Consider the following 20049-nt stretch of genomic DNA (forward strand, 5'->3'; position numbering starts at 1 on the left):
GCTCCGCCCCCACGCCGCTCTTAAAGGCGCCGCGCGGTGTCACGGAACACGCGGGAGCGGCGCTTCGTGGGCACCGGGGTTTATTGCGGGAACGGGGGAACAACAGACTGGGGCTGGAGAAACTCGGGATCCCGGACGGGTACAGCCCGGGGTGGCCGGTACCGGTAACAGGGCCACGGTGCCGGTACTGGGAGCACGGTGCCGGTACCGGCGTCTGTATGGGGAAACGGTGCCAGAACGGGGGATGCCGGTACCAGTACCGGGCCATGGTGCCGGTACTGGCGTCTGTAGTGCCGGTATGGGGGAATTCGGTGCCAGAACGAGGGTTGCCGGTACCAGTATTGGGAGCGTAGTGCCGGTACTGGGGCCGCGGGTACCGGTACCGGTCCCAGTACCGGGGCTGTAGTGCCGGTATCAGCCAGAGGCACCGATGCGCCTCTTACTTCGCCTTCTCCACTAACTCTGCCAGGGTCAGGGTTGCTCTGGCGCCTGCGGAGACACGGATGGCGTTAGTGCCCGTCCCCGGGGCAGTGACCGGTGTCCTGGGGCACTGCCCGGCCCGGCCCCGCGTCAGCGTCCCGTTCCCTCCCTGTCCCGCTGAGCACGGGGGTGACAGCCGGCCCTGCCCTCCCCGCACGTGGGGGGCTCCGGAGGGGAGCCCCAGGTCTGCAGCAGCGCTGAGGAGCACGTGGACCCAGGGATGGACACAGGGATGGACAATGGATGGACACACGGATGGACAATGGATGGACAATGGATAGACACACGGATGGGGTCTGGCTACGGAGAAGCGGGAGGGAAGCGCCTGCTCTACCCACGCCACGGGAGAAAGGGCCGGTTGTGCGGGAGCCGCGCCGGTGGCTGCGGGAGCGGTGCCACGGCGGACACGAAAGACGCGGCGGGCGCCTGGCACGGCCCGGCCCCGTCCCCCCGAGGCGGCACCGGGAGCCGCGGCTCGTTACATACGGACAGGCTGGGCTGCGGGGCCACCCCGGCTGCCAGCCGGGCTCTGCTGTTGGCCAAAGACTGCAGGACTGGACCGTGCGGCGCAGAGAGGAGAGAGAGGTTAGAGAGGGGACTGTGACCCTCCCCCGGGGCTCCTGGCACGGGGCTGCGGCAGCACGGCCCATGGGCACGGAGAAATAATCACTTGCTGGTAATGAAACCGAGCTGCTCACGCCCCTGCGCTGGGAAAACCCGGACAACAGGGGGACCTGAGTTACCTTCTCGGGTGACAACGGAGGCCGCGTCCAGGGCCTTGGCGCCGATGTCACCCATCATGTAGTCCACGGTCTGGTGGTGCTTGAGGAAGCAGGGCCGGATGAAGCTGTGGTAGATGATGAGGGAGCCGTTCCAGGGCACGGGGGCCATGCACCACACCAGGAACAGGCACTGCGGGGACAGGAGGGGCTCAGCTGCTCCAGTGCCCCCCAGCCTGGTCCAACAGCAGCGCCCAGTGCTGGAGCTCACAGGATCTGAGCCGGTTGCAGCCCCATCAGCGCCCTGCTAACGGGTCAGAGCCCACCACAATCAGCTCCTCCCTGTTCAGCCATGGGGTGAGAGGAGCCCGGCACAGCCGTTACCTTCCCGACGTAGTAGAAGGGGAACCAGTAGAGGAAAAGGTCGGAGAAGAACTCCGCGACGCTGAAGACGCCGTAGACCACCCAGTACGTAAGCCACAGGGTGTCATCCTCCTTGCTGCTGCTCTCGATGGCTTTGATGCTGCGGCAGGAGAGGGGAAGGACATGGCTGCTGCAGTCCCTGGGATGGGCTCCACCTTCCCAAATCCTCCAAAACCCTGGAGGGAACCTGCCCGCTGGGCACTCCTGCCCCCGAGCTGGCACAATCCCAGCCTTTCCAGGAAAAGTCTCAAGAGCTTCCCAGCCATGATTGCCTCTTCACGGAGCAGGGAGACCCTCAGCTAAGGGCAGGGAACGCTCTCCTGGTGCCGGGACAGGTACTTACGAGACGTAGGCGGGGTAGACGAAGCCGATGATGTTGCAGATCAGGGAAGCGCCATAGCCGAACATGAGGTACAGCCCCAGGAAAGCCACGGAACCTGCGGGGGACAGAGGACGGGCTCGTACCTGCTGTCACCTGGGAGAGCGGGATTCTCATCCCAGAGTGGCCACGGGCACGTTGCCAGGAGATAACAACCACCCCCCAATTAATTCCACGACACCGACACCGCTCGGTGTAACGAGGCACGTGGCAGAGTCCCGCTCTCCCGAGGGACCCGTGACCTGCTCCTGCCACCGTTCGTCCCCTCCCCTGGCCCCGGATGGGACTTTACCACCCCAATCTCGCAGCACTTTTGCCCCTGGAGCGGGGCCAGGGCGGCAGGAACGGGAGACGCTGACAACGCACCCATGGTCCAAAGTCAAGGCCCCGCTCGTCTCCCCCGCGCGCGGGGCCCGGAGCCTCTCGGCATTCCCAGATCTCCCGCTCAAGGACGAGCCCTGCTCCCGGATCAGCCGCCCGGGATCGCGGCTCCTCCCGCGGGCGCTCCCCGTGGCTGAGCAGCCGCCGGCGGAGGAAGGGTTGGCTCCCCTGGGAGCGGCAATCCAATCCAGTTTCCCTGCTACTCAATTGGATCGTTAAATTAAATGTGAGCCAGAGGGTTTGGTGGCCTGGAGCCTGCCCAGCGCTCGGACACTCGCGGGAGGTTGGAGCAGCAGAGCTGGGAGAGAGCCCGGATGGGGAAGGTGGCACAGGGAGATCTTGGGGTGGAAACCACGGCAGAGCCTCGCTCGCAGCGGGGCTCAGAGGGCAGGAAAACCTCAGGGATACACAGCATGGAGCAATTTGTCCAGCCCAGCAGCTTCTCCCCAGCCCTGGAACAACTCCTCCATCAGCAGCAGGAAAGCTGGGAATTAACCTGTCTGTGCTGATGAATTAGAGGAAAGTCCTTGCTGGGGATTATCCCTGCTCTGCTCACTGCAGCATTCCTGGGCTGAGCTCCGGCCCCGATCCGGGGCACCCACAGCTCCGGGTCTTTCCCGGGAGACGGGCAGGAGCAACGTGGCTTTGGAGCAATCCCAAACGTCCCTCCAAGGAGGGCAGGCGGGCCCAGGCAGTGCTGGGTTTCATTCCCCAAGAGCCTTAGAAGGGATTTCACAGGATTTTAACCCCAGAGAAATTTATGTAACAGCAAAAACCGAGGGAAAGGCTCCGCTGAGGGAGCGTGGTGCTGCCCAGAGGCCACAGAGGTTGCTCCAAACCCCAGCCCATGGGTTCAAACACAAATTAAGGATTGCTCCAGAGCCTTGGGAGGGAGCAATTGGGAATTTTTAGTTAGCAGCAGCTTCTCCTTTCCAGGACAGAGATCCAGAAGGTGGAACCATCACTTTTTGGTGCATCCACTCCTGTCCTACTCCGAAAGTCCATCACGGCCAAGCCTGACCAAATCCCCAGGATTATTTTGCTTGGAAGACACCTGAGTGGCACCACATCCTGCACAGCAGCACGTGCTCCTTCACCGACACTTTTCCCCCTCAGAGTGGGAAAACCAGCCCTGCTGGCAGGTGAAGGGCCAGGAAACCACACGTGGAGGCCAAAGGCCTGGAGGGACACAGGAAACAGGGAAGCCCCTCCTGGGAGGTTCGATACGAAATCTCAAATTGGAACATGCAGACAAGGCCCGTTTAAGTTGGCAGAGAGGGCACAAGGCTGAGGGTCAGAGGAGAGGGGGCACGGCGTGCCAGGAGGAGGATCCCTGGGAAGAATCCGGCTGGTTCCTCATTAATGAACAACTGGGATCCGGTTAAAGGCCGGATCCCCACAGTCCCACCTGTGGAACACAGGGGCGAGCTCCCATCCCCAGTGCGGGTCTGACACACCACGACCTGGGGGCTCACCCAGAACGGGCACCCCCCTCTGTCAGGGGCCAGGGGTCTCGAGGGTCTGTCTAACACCTCTGACCCTCGAATCCTGCAGGTTTTGGGGTTTCGGGATTTCGCACCTGCCGAAGGTGAGGACGGTGCGGTGACAGCGGTGTCACCCCCGGCACCCCCAGCCCCCTCCCAGCACGGCCCCGCTCCGCACCCCCAACCTCCCCTGCCCTGCCTGCCCTCCCCGTGCCCCCGTGCTGAGCCCAGAGCCACGGTGAGGGGCTGCCAAGGCGCCTCAGGATACAGGAGAGAAGGGGACAGAACGGGAGGACCGGGGAGGCCCCGCGGTACCGGTCGCACCTGTGGCCAGGTAGAGCCGTTGAACGCCGGTACGGGCTTCTAATTGACCCAGCAGGTCGCCGATCGGGCCGGGGCTGTGGAGGAAGCGCTGCAGGCGCTGCTGCATCGAGCCCATGGCGGCGGTGGCGATGATGAAGGCGGCAGCGGTGGCCCCGGAGCGGCCCCGGACCGACCCCGCGCCCCGGTCAGAGGCGGCCGGTGGGGGCGTGGCCAACGAGAGGGCGGGGCGGGGCCAGGCGGGGGCGGGGCCGGCAGGGCGGAGGGGCGGGGTTAACGCTGGGGCGTGGCCAATGAGAAGGCGGGGGGATCAAGGCAGGCCAATCAGGCGAGGCCGTGCGGAGGGGCGGGGCCGACGCCGTTGCCATGGCAACGCGCGCAGCGGCGGCGCGGCCTCATGGCGGCTTGGCCCAGGCCCCGCCCGGTGCCGTCGCTGTTCCCGGTGCTGTTCGCGCTGCTCGTGGTGGCTGCCACCGCTTCCTCGAGCCCCGCCAAGCCCCGCGTCTACCTGAGCAGCTGGGCCGTGCGGGTGGCGGCGGGGCTGCGGGACGCCCGGGCCCTGGCCCGCCGGCACGGGCTGCTCTATCTAGGCCAGGTGCGGCCTGGGCGGGGGAAGGCGGGCCCAGCCCACCTCGTGTGCCCCGGGTCCGACCTTTTTGCTCGTACCTGCCCTGTGTCGCCATTGTTTGTCCCCTTCACTTGTCCAGTGGGCAGGGACACCTTCCACTAGACCAGGTTGCTCCAAGCCCCGGCCAACCCGGCCTCGAACATTTCCTGGGAATCTGGGAATCTGTGCCAGTGTTCCCCCACCCTCACAGCACTCTGCTTCTGAACATGCAGGGGTGAGCAAGGGACCCCCAAGGGAACACACCCCCATGTCAGGGCTCCATTCTGTCTCCAAGTGACACTTTCTGCTTGTCCTGCACTACAGCTCACATCAAATTCACCCTTCCGACCTCCACAGCCCGCGTGGGGCTGGCACTGGTGTCCCCTAGAAAGACTCACAGCAGCTCTTTGTGCCCGCAGGTGATGGAGGGAGAGCCCTATTATCACTTCAGACACCGCGGCACCAGGCAGAGAGCCCTGAGCAGGCACTGGGGGTGGCACATGCGGCTCACCAGGGACCCCCAGGTAGGCAGGAGGGCACAGGGAGCTGTGGGACAGCTGTGGGCAGGCGCTGCCTGGCACCCACAGAGCTGCTCCTCGCCCAGGTCCTGTGGTTTGAGCAGCAGACGGTGAAGAGGCGCTCGAAGAGAGGCATCAGCGTGGTGCCCACGGACCCCTGGTTCCCCAAGCAGTGGTACATGGTGAGACCGGGCTGCTTCCCCTTCTAATCCTCACCCAAATCACGGGATGGAAGGGACCACAGTGGGCCATCTGGTGCCACCTCCCTGCTCTAGCAGGGCTAGCCCAGAGTACGTGGCACAGGATTGTGTCTGGATAGTTCTGGGATATCCCCAGGAGGGAGACTGCACAGCCTCTCTGCTCTCTGTTCAGGGCTCGGGCACTGCAGAGCAGAGAAGTTCTTCCTCCTGTCCAGGTGGATTTCCCTGGGATCAGTCCCTGCCTGTTCCTCAGAGCCGTCCCTGCACACAGGGACACCCAGGGCTGAGGGCCCCTCTCGAGGCTGAACAGCCCCAGCTCCCTCAGCCTCTCCTTGTCAGGGGGATGCTCCAATCCCTTCCTCAACTTTGTCACTCTCCACATCCTGAGGAGCCCAGAGCCGGGCACAGCAGCCCAGATGTGCCTCCCAGGGCTGAGCAGAGGGGCAGGATCCCTCCCTGACCCGCTGGCAATGCTCTTCCCAGTGCCTCCCCAATGGATAAACCAGGCTAATGCTGGCAGTGATGAGGCAGCAGAAGTCCTCGAAGGTCACCTCGGGCTGCCGATCGAATTTAATCTGTTTTCCAGAACAACGACATCCATCCCGACCTGAACATCCTGACGGCTTGGAGCAGAGGCTACACAGGGCTGGGGGTGGTGCTGACTGTCCTGGATGATGGGCTGGAGAAGGATCATCCCGACCTGGCTGCCAACTACGTAACTATAGGGGGGTGTCCAGGAACCAGCTCCTTCAGGGTGGGTGGGCAGGGTCCGAGGGAGGGTGGGAATCAACGCCTTCACCCCAGCCCCGGGACTGTGTGGTGGGAGCTCAGCCTCTCCAGGGCTGGACCCAAGGTTTGGAGTCTCCCGCAGTGAAATCTCACCCTGAGGAAATGTTAGAACTTGTGCACGTGCTGGAGCCCCCCGAATAGGTGTAATTACAGCAAGCTGCAAAGCCAGTAAAGCTGGTAAACCCTTCCTGTGCTCCACGGGGAAGGAAAGGCAAATCCTGGGTGTTTATGACACCACCGTTTCTGTGGGTTGTGGTTCCTCTCTCCTGGCTGCGTGGCCAGCGAGGGTCACCCTCAGGTGACTCGCCACGCTGGGCTGTGTCAGGGGAAACAGCAAAGTTGTGCTGCTTTCAGCCCTTTTTGCAGAAGCTCAGAGTCACTGAGGTTGGAAAAGAGCTCTGGGATCACCGAGTCCCAGCTGTGCCCGATGCCCACCTTGTTCTGAGTGCCACCTCCAGGAATTCCTTGGGCACCTCCAGGGATGGGGACTCCAGACCTCCCTGGGCAGCCCCTTTGCAACCCCTGAGCACCCTTTCCATGAGGAAATTCCCACTGATGTCCCACCTGGCACAGCTTGGGGCTGTTCCCTCTAATCCTGTTGTTCCCTGGGAGCAGAGCCCAACCCCCCCCCGCTGTCCCCTCCTGTCAGGGATTTGTGGATATTGGGACTGTCCCCCCTGAGCCTCCTTTTCTCCAGGCTGAGCCCCTTCCCCAGCTCCCCCAGCCGCTCCTGCTGCTCCTTTCCCTCTCAGGACTCGATTTAGCTCCAGCTCCCAGTGCAGTTGGGCACGAAGGGGCCCCGCTGTCCCCCCTGGGGCTGGCAGGCGGGGCCCTCGGTGGTGCCAGCGCCGGGCTCAGTGCCAGGCGCCTGTGCCAAGCTGTCACAGCCCTGCCCAGGCCCTTTGGCTCACGCCGGTGCCTCACTCTGTAACAGGACCCGCTGGCAAGTTACGACTTCAACAGCAACGACCCCGATCCCCAGCCCCGATATGGAGACGGGGACAAGAACTGGTGGGTTCTGCCCAGCTCCCCGCGCTGGGGGGGTTCATCTCCTGGGGGAGCCAAGGCTGTCCCAGGCCCCCACACCCCTCACAGGGTCACTCTGTCCCCCCACCAGGCACGGGACACGCTGCGCAGGGGAAGTGGCAGCTGTGGCCAACAACAGAATCTGTGGCGCAGGCGTCGCCTACAACGCCAAAATCGGAGGTGAGACTTTGCTCCCGTGGGAGGGAAGCTGGAAATCAGCTCCAGCACCCCTGGGGGAAACACAGGAGCCCAGCTGGGGCTGCTCTGGGGGGGTTCAGGGTGCTGCAGTGTTATCCCACATCAGTCTTGGTGCTCCCCAGGGGTTTAATGCTCACCCCAACACCCAGCAGGGCCAGTTCAGGCTCCGCTGTGGAAGTGAGGGTGGCAAAGGCGCTTAAAAGCTGGGAGCACTCCCTGGGCTTAATTACAAAAGGCTTAACGAGGAGCTTTGGGAACCAGCTCATGGCAGCAGCACAGGCCCACGGGGGCCTGATCTCCTTAGGGCAGGGTCATGTGAAAACTGCTCGAGGCTGTGGGGGGCCAGGGGGGCCTGGCAAGGTGCCCCCAGGCCCTTCCCTTGGTGTGGCACGTGGGTGGCTCTCGTCCCCTCGGAGCCACCGCGGCCTCTCCCGGGTGCTGCCGCCTCTCGGCCACGGCTGCTCCCGGTGCCGGCCCTCAGGCGTGCGGATGCTGGACGGTTCCATCATGGACATAGTGGAGGCTCAGGCCCTGAGCCTGCAGCCCCAGTACATCCACATCTACAGCGCCAGCTGGGGCCCCGAGGACGATGGCCGGACAGTGGACGGGCCGGGCGTCCTGGCTGCGGCCGCTTTCCAGAGAGGGGTCAGCCAAGTAAGCCCAGCCCTGGCCTCGGGGACCACAGGGACACCAGGACACCCTGCTCACCCCCCCTCTGCTCTTCAACAGGGACGGGGTGGGCTTGGCTCCATCTTCATCTGGGCCTCGGGCAACGGTGGCACCAACTATGACAACTGCAACTGCGATGGGTACACCAACAGCATCTACACGGTGTCGGTGGGCAGCGTCCTGGGGGACGGGCACCGGCCCCGCTACAGCGAGAGCTGCCCCGCCATCCTCACCACCACCTACAGCAGCAGGACCACCAGCAAGGTGCAGATTGTGAGTGTCCCAACAGCCCTGCCAGAGCAGCAGCTCCGGGGCAGACACATCCCAGCACGGGCTGGGCTCGTCCCAGCTCTCCTTAATATAATAAAGTAAGTAATAAAGTGTCTGTGTAGAGCCCAAGAAGCCCAAAGGAACCTGAAAGGAGCATTTCCTGAAGGTACCCAGCTCCTGGCAGCTTTCTTGGGAACAGTGCTGAGACCCCTCTGTCCCCCCAGGTGACCACTGACCTGCACCACCGCTGCACGGACAAACACACCGGCACCTCTGCCTCAGCCCCGCTGGCCGCGGGGATGGTGGCCCTGGCACTGGAGGCCAAGTAGGTGACACTGAGACACAGGGACCGTCCCCAGGGAGAGCTGGTGCCCCACCAGGGATGAGGAAGGGGGGGGACAGCAGGGAGGTTGGGGGTGCAGAGCTGTGGTCTTCCCCCAGGGCCAGGGGAGAGCAGGAGGAGGGTTGTCCTCTGGAGGCCTTTTTGCTCCTATTTTGGCTCTGAAGGTCATGGGGGGACCAGCTTGGACTCAGACAGTTGCTCTACCCACCCCAGAGAAGCCAAATCTCACCCTTAAAAACCATGCCAGACCTCTGTCCCCACCTCCTCCTTGCTTGCAGCCCAGCCCTGACCTGGCGTGACCTGCAGCACCTCATCATCAGGGCCTCCAAACCCGCTCACCTGCAGGCAGAGGACTGGGCTGAGAACGGCGTCGGGCGCAGGGGTGAGTGCAGGGCTCAGCCCCTCAAACACCTTGCAGCAGCCCTCCATGCCCTGGTGGCACTGAGGGGCTCACGGGTCCCTCTCTTGGGTGGCACCTGTGTCCCAGTGAGCCACTACTACGGCTACGGGCTGCTGGATGCGGGGCTGCTGGTGCAGGTGGCCACGACGTGGGCAGGGACTCGGCCTCAGGAGAAGTGTTCAGTCCAGGCCGTTCAGGTCCCCAGGTAAGGGACAGGGACCCCAGGTCAGGACTTGCTGTGCCCACTACAGGCACAGGGAACCAAAAAGTGATCTGTGCTGCACAGCGTCTTGGAGGCCACAGAGGAGGGCAGGATGCCCATGGCATGGCCTCACCTCCAGCTTGTCCCCGACAGGGACATCGGCTCCAGGCTCACCATCTCCACGGATGCCTCCTCCTGCTCCCAGAGCATCCACTCCCTGGAGCACGTCCAGGTCCAGCTGTCCCTGAGCTACAGCCGCAGGGGGGACCTGGTGGTGGCTCTGAGCAGCCCCATGGGGACCACGTCCACTCTGGTGACCGTGCGGTAAGGACGGGGCCAGGAGATTCCCAAAAAGGGGCTCACTGTACCCAAAACTCCTCTGGACCTCTGCCACGTGGGAGTGCCCGCTCAGAGCAAGAACAGGGTGACCCTTCAGGTCACATCCTGCCCCTCCAGCCCCCTGGGCTGGCACTCCCAGCTCTGCTCTCCTCCTCCAGCCCCTACGACACCAGCCAGGAGGGCTACAAGGACTGGACCTTCATGTCCACACACTTCTGGGACGAGAATCCCAAGGGGATCTGGACGCTCCGGCTGGAGAACAGGGGTGATGACCGTAACACAGGTGGGTGCCCCATGGGGGTGAACCCCATTTTTACTGGGGTCACCCTGTGCCTGGTCATTCTTCCTTCCCCCACTTGGATGAGCAATTTGTTGGCTTCTCCCTCCTGGCTGTGAGCCCTCCTTTTCCACAGGACCCTGTGTTGGCTCTGAGGGTGTCCCTGGCCAGCACAGGGCCGGGAGCAGGACACAACCCCAAAGCTTCCAGCCCCATATCCCTCACCTGGCAGCCCCCTGTCCCTTCCTGTCCCCAGGCCAGCTGAGCAGCTTCATCCTGCACCTGCATGGCACGGATGAGGACATGCCAGCCCGGCGCTCCGCAGCCACTGCCACGGACGAGTGCCTCAGGAGGGACGAGCTGGGAGACTGTGAGGGTGAGCGAGGCTTTGGGGGGGACAGTGACACCGCTCTGGTCCCCAGGGTCTCACCCCAGCCTCTCTCCACAGACTGTGGCAGCTCCCTGTACACCCACCAGGGCTCCTGCCTGTCCTACTGCCCCCCACGCTACTACGGCCGGGCCCGGAGTGCCACCCCCAGGGACACCACCCGTGTCTGTGCCCGCTGCCACCCCTCCTGCTACACCTGCCAGGGCGCCTCGGCGAACAACTGCACATCCTGTCCCTCCGGCCGCACCTTCCAGGACACCACACACACCTGCCCCCACCCCGCTCAGGGCTCCCCCAAGCCGGTGGGGATGCGCAGGGACCTCGTGGTTGTCACTGTCCTGGCCTGCAGCAGCCTGGTGCTGGCAGGGGTGCTGTACCCCACGTACCGCATGGTCCTTCGCACTGGCAAGGGAGCTTTGTGCTGTCCCCAGGCCAGGAGGGCAGAGTGACACCAGCCTGGGCTGCACGGACAGCCCGGCACTGAGCGGGGATCGTGCCTGGCTTCCCAAATAAACCGGTTGTTGCCTTTCCAGCCGCTCTCTCCGAAGGGTGATTCCCCTTTCCAGCGGTGCCTGGGATGGTCCCACCCCGTGTCCAGCTGTGGCCCTCCCACAGCCCCTGGGCACAGAGACATTCCCAGAGGGGCCGGGAGCCCTGTGCCCTTTCCCAGGCGCAGAGGGACGGGATGTGACGTGTCCCCAAAAAGCTGCACCCGTGTGGCCACAACAGGAGCTCGGCCACAAGCCCGTGTGGCTTCCAGCAGAGCGGGAGCAGCAGAGGCCAACCCAGACCCCCTCCAAAGTCCCCAGTTCCTGTTCACCAGCAGCTTCAGGCCTTAAAAAAAAGGGTCCCAAGGTGGCTGCACCCCCGGCCACTCTGTGTCCCACGAGCACTGGCAGAGGCACAGTGGCAGCTGCACCCCGGCACGTGGCACCCGTGGCACCGGGCAGGGATGGGACAGGGAGAGCTGCCAGCTGGGGCCCTCCCGGGGGCACCGGCCCCGTGCCAGGACACTGGACTGCCCTGGGACACGGGGGAGGTGGTTTGTGTCCCCCCCGCCCCGGATATGCCATCCCCAGCACAGTGTGTTTGCTCAGCTGAAGGGTTTTGGGAATTAAGGCAGAGAGCCAGAGCTTTCTCCAAGCTTATAATGACCCGTGAAAAACCTTGGCTGGACCTTACAGAGCAGGGACAGGAGGGAGCCAGGATGGAGCCTCGTCTCCAAAGGCAGGGGCTCTCCTTAGAGGGACCCCCAGCCCCCAAGGATGAGCTGGGATCCCTGCAAACACCACAGGAGAGTCCTGGGACAACCATCCAGCCCAGTTCCATGGGATGAGATGCTGGATGCACCTGAGCTCAGCTTCCCCACGGCCTCTCTGGGTGGTTTTCCCCATCCTGCTCCTCCAGGCTGGCCTAATCATCAGTGGGCAGCTGGCAGGGCTGGAAGTGCCGCTGGATCTCGGGGCGCACGTCCTCCTGCACAGGGAGAGATGGGGTAGGGGATGGCTGTGCCCAGAGCTGCTGTCCCCTCCCTGTCCCCATGCCCACATCCTACCGCCTGGCCCAGCTGTGCCAGCACTGGGATGAGGCGCAGCAACTCCTCGTCCTGAGGGTCCCCAGACCACCGTGGCACCGAGATCCAGTTGGCAGCCTGGGGGGACAGGGAGAAGGTTGGATCCCGCACAGCCACGGAGCTCCCAGGGATTGGGACACAAATTCCCCCCCTGGAGCCATACCTGGGCAGGGAAACCCTGCATGGTGTGGTCCAGGGCCACCGTCTTTGCCAGGTCCCTGCCCAGGCAGGTCAGGTCTTTCCAGTAGCAGCCCTGGGAGCAGACACAGTCTGACTGGGAGAGGCAGTGCCTGGGGGGAGAGACAGAGCCATGGGAACCCCGCCCTGTCACACAGGGGGTCCCCAGCAGGGCACCACCAGCACCATCACCTGATCAGCTTCTTCTTGGGGTCCAGCACCTCCACGAGCTTCTTGGCGTAGTCCTGCTTCGCAGTGGTGTAGATGAAGATCTGGCAGAGAGAGGGTGAAGGTCTCTGCATGGCTGCCCAGGTCCCCCCCAACCCCCAGGCAGTGTCACCCCCCAGACCCCAGGGGCTCCGGGTACCTCGTAGGTCTTGGAAAGGCTCTCCAAGAACTCCTGCACGTGTGGACGCAGCTTCACGTGGACCTGGGAGGAAACAGCCTCTTGGAAAACCACCAGTAACCCTCATCCTGGCACCAAGGTGAGCCCCAAGGGGGGTTCAGTGCCCTCAGCAGGATCCCTCAGCCACCCTCACCACCGGGATTTTAGGGCCCCTTCCCCTTCAGCTACAAGGGACATTGGCACAGAGGCCCCATGGGATGGCAGTGAAGAGCCACATCATCCACGGCCCCAAACCACAGTTCACCAGCACCCCCCAGCCCCACTGTCCCCACCCCAAGGCACCCACCTTGTAGGAACCTGCCTGGAAGTCCGTGGTGAAGGTGGCCGTGGCGTCACGCTGCCCACGGGCGAGTAGAGAGGAGTAGAGCAGGGTCCCATCCTGTGGACAGGGACAGGGTCAGCCCCCAGCCCCAGGGGCTGCAGAGCCCCCCCAGACCCCCCCCCAGCTCACCAGCTCCAGGACCAGGGTGTGCTCCAGCTTGCTCCGGATCTTCCGGGAACCACCCCTGCCAGGGGTCACGGTCCCAGGGATTGGCCTGGCAGGGGGGAAGGCAGAGGGTCAGCACTGCTGGGAGGCTGTTTGGACCACCCCCCCCCCCCCCCCCCAGACATACTGGGGGGCTCTGGAGACCCCCCCTCACACTCACAGGCTGGGGGCTGAGGGCACAGCAGGGTCCTGATGCTCAACTTCGGGGAGCCCCGAGAAATAGGAGCCCCCGGGGCAGGGCAGGGATGTGGGGCTCGCAGGTTCTGTGGGGCAGAGGGGTCCTGTCAGCACAGCCAGGGCAGAGCCCTGCCCCAAGCTGGGATTTCCCGGGTAGGGACGCGCTCACCCCTTCCCCCGGGGCTGTGACACTCCTCGGGTCCCCGCCGGACCAGCCGCCCCTTCCCGGGGGTGGTGGGGGAGCAGGGGACCCGCGCCCACCCCTGCGGGACGTTCTCCCCCTGCTCCCCCTCTCTCTGCCGGCTCTTGGCCCGGCCGCGAGCCCCAGCCCCGGGGGTCGAGAGCCCCTGGTCCTCCCTGGAGGGTTTCTTCGTGCGTGGGGTGGCCCCCAAACCCGCCATGGCTGGGATCCCGTCTACCCTGCCCCCCCCCAGCAACCCCAAATTAACCGTGGGATGGGAGGGAGCGCTTTTATAGGGTGGAGGCACCTTTCCAGCCCCAATCACGCCGGAGCACTGGGAATCACTTAGACTTTACTGGGACCAGCTGGGGCTCAGTTCTGGGCTCCCCAGCTGGTCCCAGGGCTCAGCTCTGGCCCCTGGCGGTGTCACCCGATGTGACAAGGACCCTCCTGGGCTGGCAGCTGCCACTCGGGGCACCCCAGGGCACCCACCCCTGAACCTCCATCGGGACCCCAGTTTGGGGACAGTCCCCAGCCACACGAGCTGAGAGGTCTCAGCCTCCTCTGGCACCAGCTCCAAACCCACCCCAAGGGAGCCCCGAGCGGGCGAAGCCCCCCAGGGTGCCCCAGTGCCCCCCGGCCACATCCTGTCCCCACAGGGGCCCCGCGGTGGCCCCCAGCAGCCCCAGGGTTGGGTTACGGGCGGAGGGGCTCTGTCAGAGGCGGGGGACACGCTCGGCTCCGCCGGAAGGGAGATAAGCGGGAGGTCCCCGACCCCGGCAGGCAGAGCCTGGCACGCGGCCATCGGGGACGGGGACACGCCACCGGATGGGAGCTGCTCCTGGGGCTCAGCGCGGGGACACGGAGGAGACCCCCTGGCCATGGGGACACAGAGGGGACCCCCTGAAGCGGAGGGACACGGAGGAGACCCCCCTGGCCATGGGGACACAGAGGGGACCCCCTGAAGCGGAGGGACAAGGAGGAGACCCCCCTGCCCATGTCCTCCCCTCCCGAGGTGGGAGGACCCCCTGGGCCGTCGCCAGCCAGGAAGGGACACGCGGCCAGCGAGGGGATAAACAATTTATTTTCTGCAAAAATAATAAATTACCACCCCCCTCCACCCCCCGCTGCCGCGTGGACCCCAAGGACGGAGAGATGGATGGGGGTCCATGGCGGGGGGGGGCCACGGGAAGGGTTCGGTGCCCGGCAGCAGCACCCGGTTCGCCCTCGGGGTCCCGTCCTGGGGGCGGTGGCACCGGGGAGGGCTCAGGGTGGCCGGGGATGGGGGCAGTGCCGGGCTGCCTCCCGCACCAGCCGGGCCTCGCGGGGCGTCCAGGGCCGGGCGTAGCCGTCGTCCTGCAGCAGGATGCGGTTCAGGGTGTGCTCGCGGTTCACGTGGCGACGCGCCATCAGCAGGTACTCGCCGCCCTCCCGCAGCGGGGGGCACCCGCAGGTGTTGGGCACCCACAGGTACTCCCGGGACACCAGCGGGAAGCGGCGCCGGTACGGCTCCTTCACCTCCACCTCGTAGCGCGTCTCCTGCCCCACCACGCGCCGCGCCAGGATCCGGCCGTGGAATACTGCGGAGGGTGAAGATCGGGCACCCTGAGCCCCTCCGGCAGCTCCCTGAGGCGCTTCTCATCACCAAGATCACCCTAAGCCCCTTCCCATCCCTGACATCACCCCTGGCATCATTCTGCGCCCCTTTCCATTGCCTCTGGCATCATCGTGAGCACGTTCCCGTCCCCAGCACCGCCCCTGGCATCACCCTGAGCCCCTTCCCGCTCCTGCCATTGTCCCTGGCTGTGTCCTCAGCCCTGTCCAAGCCCCGGCATCCTCTTGAGCCCCTCCCGCCCCGGCGCTCACCGAAGTCGCTCTGGCAGAAGTGCCGGATGCGCTGGGAGCGTCCCTTGGGCGGGCGGCACCTCCCGCAGCGCCCTGCGGGGATAAAGCTGCAGCAATTTAGGGCGCACAGGAGACTCCTGACCCCCCAAACCCCCTCATGCAACTTTGGGAGGGGGGATTGCGGGTCCAGACCCCAGAGAGGGTCACAGCAGCTCCGGAGAGTCCTGGCGAGGGCTTTTAGGGCCCTTTTTAGGGTCCCCATCTCATTCCTCCCTCTGGGCAGCCCAGGATCATCCCAGCAGGGGTTTGGGGGGCTGTGGGGACCCCCGAGAAGGTACCTGTGGCAGCCCCGTCCTGGCTCCAGCCAGGGGGGCTTCTCAGTGGTGGCTCCGTGGCAAAAGCCCCGGGCTGTGGGGGCGGCGCGGGGGCCGGGGTGAGCGGGGGCTCCGGGGGCGGGGGGCTGCCGGCCCCTCGGGGCTGGGGCTGCCGCAGGGGGCTCGTGTCACTGCGGCCGAGCTGCGGGTGCCCGCGGGGCAGCCAGAACTGGTACTCGATGCCAGGGTTGGGCTCCTGCAGCAGCACCTGGGAGGGGGACACGGGGCAGGGCTGAGGGGAGTGATGGGGGCCGGGGGTGGCTGTCCCGACCCCCGTGTCCCCCCTGCCCTCACCATCACGTGCAGGTCCTCGTGGGTGGGTCCGGGCGCCTCCAGGCTCTCGGTGCCGTCGGGGGCCCGGCTGTAGGTCAGGAGGGTGCCCGCGGCCTCGTAGGGCCCCGGCCAGGTGATGGCCCAGTCCCCGTTGAGGACGTAGCGCCCATCACTCGCCATCAGCGCTGCGGGAGGGAGCGGCTCTGGCAAACCCAGCCCCACATGGCCCCCGGGACCCCCGCCCGGGTCCCCACCGGAGGCCTCTCCCAGCGTGGGAGGGCAGCGTGGGCCGGGGAGCCGCGCACGGGGCTCCGGGAATCTGTGTTCCTGCAGGATCTTGGCTTCGGGCCCGAGCCGCAGCCAAACCCTGGTGTGCAAACCCACCCCCGAGCCCCCAAATGCTGGCTGGGATGGGGGAAGCGGCTCCAGCTGCGTCAGGAAGGGGACGGGGGGATGGGGACGGAGATCCCTGTCCTGGTGCTGCAGTGGCCGGTCTGGCCCCGATCCAGCTCAGCCCTTCCCAAAACGCGCGGCCGCGGCCTCTGGAAAATTGCCCCGAGCGCTTGCGAGTTCACTGACCCCGCGATGCTCAAAACAGCATCCGAGGGAGGAGCGGCACGGCACGACATGGGACAGACATGGGACAACACGGCATGACACGGCCACCCCTGCCCTGCCCTGCCCTGCCCTGCCCTCACACACAGCTGGCACCAGCCTGGGCCAGCTGGGATAGACTGGGACGGACTGGGACTGACTGGGAGGGGGGCAGTTCATGTCCTACCCAGGTAGTTGCGGCTCTTGTCCGTCACCTTGATGTGGGTGGCCCCGGCCGGGATCTTGGTCACATTCACGTATCCCAAATATCCTGGGGGGTGGGGCAGAGTCAGGGCAGAGCCTGGGCAGGGTCTGAGGGGACACCACGGGGGACGGGGCGGGAGGGGACGGGCACAGAGGGGATCTGGGTCTGGGCATTAACCCAGCTGGGCCCCACGTGCTGGGACATCAGGGACATGTGGGCACAGGGACTCTGAGTGCCCCCAGTGTCCCTGAACACCCGTGGGGACACAAGAGACCGCCCCACCCACCCCAGGAGTGACACCCTCTGCAATGAGGTAAATCCCCCCAAGTGATGGGGCTGTCCCTGCGTGTTGGGGACGGGGAGAGACTGGGGACAATGACTCTCTGGATGCGGGAGTCGGAGAAGGGATGGGACGATGAGGGGCCCAGATGATGCCTTGGGGACACGGACAGGAGGACAGGGGAGCCAAGAGCCAAAGCATTCACCCATGGAGGGGGCCGGGGCAATGGTTCATTCACCGGAGGAGGGGTCCGTGCCCTGGAACAGCCGGTGCACGAGGACGCACGAGCCGTGGCCGCTGCCGCAGTGGCCGCAGGTGTCAGGGCGAACGCCCGAGCCCAGGATCCCATCACAGCCCACGCTCTGCGGGGAGCCCAGACACCCCCTCAGCGCTGGGGCTCGAGGCTGGGGGTCCCGAGGGTCCCGGGGGTCCCGGCCCCGTGTGCACCCACCAGGCAGCGCCCGCCGACGCACAGGTCCGGGGAGCCGGGGCTGCAGCGGGTGCCGTCCAGCACCCGGCCGAAGCTGTAGTAGAAGTTGTGCCCCTCGGCCAGGCAGTTGAGGTCGCAGAGGTTGGGGGCTGCCAGAGCAGGGTGGGAGGGGATTGGGGTGATGCCGGGGACAACCGCGGAGCCCCGGTGACGCCGTCACCACCCCGGGACTCACCTCCGTGGAAGGGCACCCAGCGGTAGCGGGCAGACGTGCCCAGGACGGGCCGGTTGTCGTAGAGGGAGCACTGCATGGCCCGGAAGGGCACGGAGCCGCTGGGGCAGCCCTGCGGGAGCACCAGGATGGAGCCCAGGGGCCAGCACGGGGACCGGGGACAGCCACGTCGGTGCCGTGGCGCTCCCGGCGCTCACCTGGAGCTGGCAGAGCCGGTACTGCCGCGGGTCCCCCGAGCACGGCTGCTCCTCGCTGGTCCTGGGGTCACAGTGACAGCACGTGTCCCCCCCGTGTCCCCCACAGGGACCCCCCACCCCAGGGCCACGATGCCACCGAGCCAGCCCAGGGCTGGGAGGGACACGTCCCCACAGGGCAGCAGAAGAGGAGTGGGGACCTCCATGTCCCACAGGGTCCCTCTGCAGCCCAGGGTGGGGTCGCCAGGCTCTGGGTGGTGCCGAGGGCCCAGGGGGACGCGTGCGAGGTGGTGGCAGAGCGGTGCCGTGGGATTTGGGAGCCACGCGGGGTTTGGGAGCTGCCGTGGGCCCGGGGACATCCCGGGGGGGTCTGTACTGCCCCGTGCCCCACTCACCGCAGGCACCTCCGGCTGCGCAGGGCGACGCCGTCCCCACACGAGCTGGAGCAGGAGCTCCAGGGTCCCCAGGACCCCCAGGTCCCCCGGGGCCGAGCAGGGGCTGGGGGCTCAGGGACTCTCGCTGGTGTCCCCAGGGCTGGGTCCTGCGCGAGAAAGGTGACGGTCAGCAATGGGGGCGGGGTGAAGCAGCCCGGGGGTGAAGCAACCCCTCACCTGTGCCCCCCAACCCCCTCACCTGTGCCGTGCCCACCAGGCTGAGCCAGGCCAGCAGCAGCAGCCACCACAGCCGCCGGCACCTGCGGAGCAGAGAGCCCTGAGCCCACTGTCCCCAGAGACAGGGGGGTGGCACTGGGGTGTCCCCCGGCCCAGCACCCCCGCCGAGGTGGGGCCACCGCCGAGCCCCCCGGGGACCCCAGCGAGGGGGAAGGGGGTGAGGTGGGGGCAGCCCAGAGCCAGCGCGAGGGTCCCCAGGGAGGGGATGCGGGGCCTGGTGCCACCGGCGGGGGCACGCGGGTGGGGGACACCGAATGGGTGATGCTGGGTGGGCGACCCCGGGTGGGCGACCCCGGGTGGGTGACGCCGTGTCCCCCACACGTGCCCACGCTGCCCCGGGACGGGCGACGGCCCCGCCGCCCCCAGGGCCCCGCGGCGGGCGCCGGGCCGGGATCGCTGCCTGCCGGGGCAGGACCAGACCTGCACGCTGGGGCTCCGCGTCTCTCCCCGATCCGGATCCGGCCCCGCCGTGGGGCGAGCAGGGCGGGGGGCAGCGGGGGGCCCCCCACGGCCCAAAGCGCCCCATCCTGGAGCACCCCAAAGCGCCCATCTCGGGGATGTGGGAGGTGCCGGGGGGGGTCCGCGGGGCGCGGGGGGGTGCGGGTGGTGCGGGGGAGGTGCCGGGGTCCCATCCCCGTGTCGGGGAATCCCCCGGCAGAGGCGGTTCCGTCCCGCCACGCAGCTCCCGCGGGGACCGGGGGGTCGCGGGTGGCCACCGGCAGCCCCCGACACTGGGACCCCCCAGTAGAACAGGGGAAGGGCCGGGGGGTCGCGGTGCCGCCGCTCCGGGGGGGTGTTGGGAGCATCCGAACCCCGCCGAGGCTCGGGTGATGCCGGCTGGGTGATGCCCAGACCCCGCCGGCAGCGCGGGGGGCACCGCGTGCCTCAGTTTCCCCGCAGGAGCTCCGGGCGTGCGCGGGGCTGCGGGACGGGGGGGGTCCGCGAGGGTTAAAGCAGAAATCAGGAGCTTACCCAGCACCGTGGGGTCCCCCGCGGGGGTCCGAGCCGCCCCCGCGGCCCCCCCCGGCCATGCCGCCCCTCGTCCGCGGCGTCCCGGCGGCTCAGTCCCGGCTCGGCGTCCCGGCGGCGGGGAGCGGGGGGGACCCGGGACGAGCGGGCATCGCCTGCGCAGCTCCGGGGGGGCCGGGCGAGGCTTCCCCCCCCACCCTCCCCGTTCGCCTCCCGTCCCTCCCCGCCGCGTTATTAATATCCAGCCCCAAAGGTGCGCCCAGCCCTCCCCGGCCGCCCGTTAACCCTTGGGGGCCCGGAGCTCCGGCGGTCGGGGGAGGGGGGGGGGGGGGAATGGTGGCGTTTCGGGGGGGGTGCAGGTGCTGCAAAGCAACATCAGCGCCCCCCCCGGGACCCCCCAGCCCCAGCTGCGGAAGGGAAGAGGCACCAGGACCCCCCCGCACGGCCGTATCCCGATCCGGGACCCCCCGGTGCTGGGCATCCCCGAGCGTGGGGAGCACCGAGGGGGTCCCGGCTTCGTGATCGACGTCTTCTGGGGGGGCTTCGGGGGCCGGAGCGGTGGGTGCTG

At 66.8% G+C, this 20049-nt stretch overlaps 4 protein-coding genes across 7 annotated transcripts; 1 reads left to right on the forward strand and 3 right to left on the reverse strand.

Moving 5' to 3' along the window:
* Positions 1-63: 63 nt before the first annotated feature.
* Positions 64-4410, reverse strand: REEP6 (receptor accessory protein 6). Of its 3 annotated transcripts, none has more exons than XM_032092761.1 (6): positions 4191-4410; positions 1966-2059; positions 1584-1722; positions 1224-1392; positions 967-1034; positions 64-489 (listed from the first exon to the last, which is right to left on the reverse strand). In XM_032092761.1, exons 1-6 carry the CDS (start codon positions 4303-4305, stop codon positions 472-474), a joined length of 603 nt encoding a protein of 200 aa, XP_031948652.1. In that variant the 5' UTR covers positions 4306-4410; the 3' UTR covers positions 64-471. The 3 variants fall into 3 exon arrangements, with proteins under 3 accessions (XP_031948652.1, XP_031948654.1, XP_031948653.1); XM_032092763.1 differs by lacking the exon at positions 4191-4410 and adding an exon at positions 2368-2844; XM_032092762.1 differs by lacking the exon at positions 967-1034.
* Positions 4411-4561: 151 nt separating this feature from the next.
* On the forward strand, positions 4562-10945 carry PCSK4 (proprotein convertase subtilisin/kexin type 4). Its single transcript, XM_032093069.1, has 15 exons — positions 4562-4782; positions 5214-5318; positions 5399-5494; positions 6099-6227; positions 7236-7312; positions 7419-7507; positions 8007-8179; positions 8255-8467; positions 8689-8789; positions 9086-9189; positions 9295-9412; positions 9563-9733; positions 9907-10031; positions 10282-10401; positions 10474-10945. The coding sequence occupies exons 1-15, from the start codon at positions 4585-4587 to the stop codon at positions 10860-10862; spliced, it is 2208 nt and encodes a 735-aa protein (XP_031948960.1). The 5' UTR covers positions 4562-4584; the 3' UTR covers positions 10863-10945.
* A 614-nt stretch (positions 10946-11559) lies between these two features.
* Positions 11560-13634, reverse strand: LOC116435787 (CTD small phosphatase-like protein 2). The gene is made up of 9 exons (XM_032092352.1): positions 13403-13634; positions 13217-13319; positions 13021-13105; positions 12856-12948; positions 12531-12593; positions 12356-12435; positions 12150-12276; positions 11969-12064; positions 11560-11889 (listed from the first exon to the last, which is right to left on the reverse strand). Exons 1-9 carry the CDS (start codon positions 13632-13634, stop codon positions 11827-11829), a joined length of 942 nt encoding a protein of 313 aa, XP_031948243.1. The 3' UTR covers positions 11560-11826.
* A 961-nt stretch (positions 13635-14595) lies between these two features.
* ADAMTSL5 (ADAMTS like 5) lies at positions 14596-19667 on the reverse strand. 2 transcript variants are annotated; one of them, XM_032093063.1, is made up of 12 exons: positions 19485-19667; positions 18475-18535; positions 18237-18382; positions 17845-17905; positions 17651-17759; positions 17437-17564; positions 17224-17347; positions 16688-16771; positions 15928-16091; positions 15598-15841; positions 15281-15352; positions 14596-14994 (listed from the first exon to the last, which is right to left on the reverse strand). In XM_032093063.1, exons 1-12 carry the CDS (start codon positions 19541-19543, stop codon positions 14681-14683), a joined length of 1566 nt encoding a protein of 521 aa, XP_031948954.1. In that variant the 5' UTR covers positions 19544-19667; the 3' UTR covers positions 14596-14680. The 2 variants fall into 2 exon arrangements, with proteins under 2 accessions (XP_031948954.1, XP_031948955.1); XM_032093064.1 differs by having other exon boundaries at positions 14834-14994; positions 15281-15366.
* Between the last annotated feature and the right edge of the window lie 382 nt (positions 19668-20049).

Source organism: Corvus moneduloides, chromosome 28, assembly GCF_009650955.1.
Source record: "Corvus moneduloides isolate bCorMon1 chromosome 28, bCorMon1.pri, whole genome shotgun sequence".
NCBI lineage: Eukaryota > Metazoa > Chordata > Aves > Passeriformes > Corvidae > Corvus > Corvus moneduloides.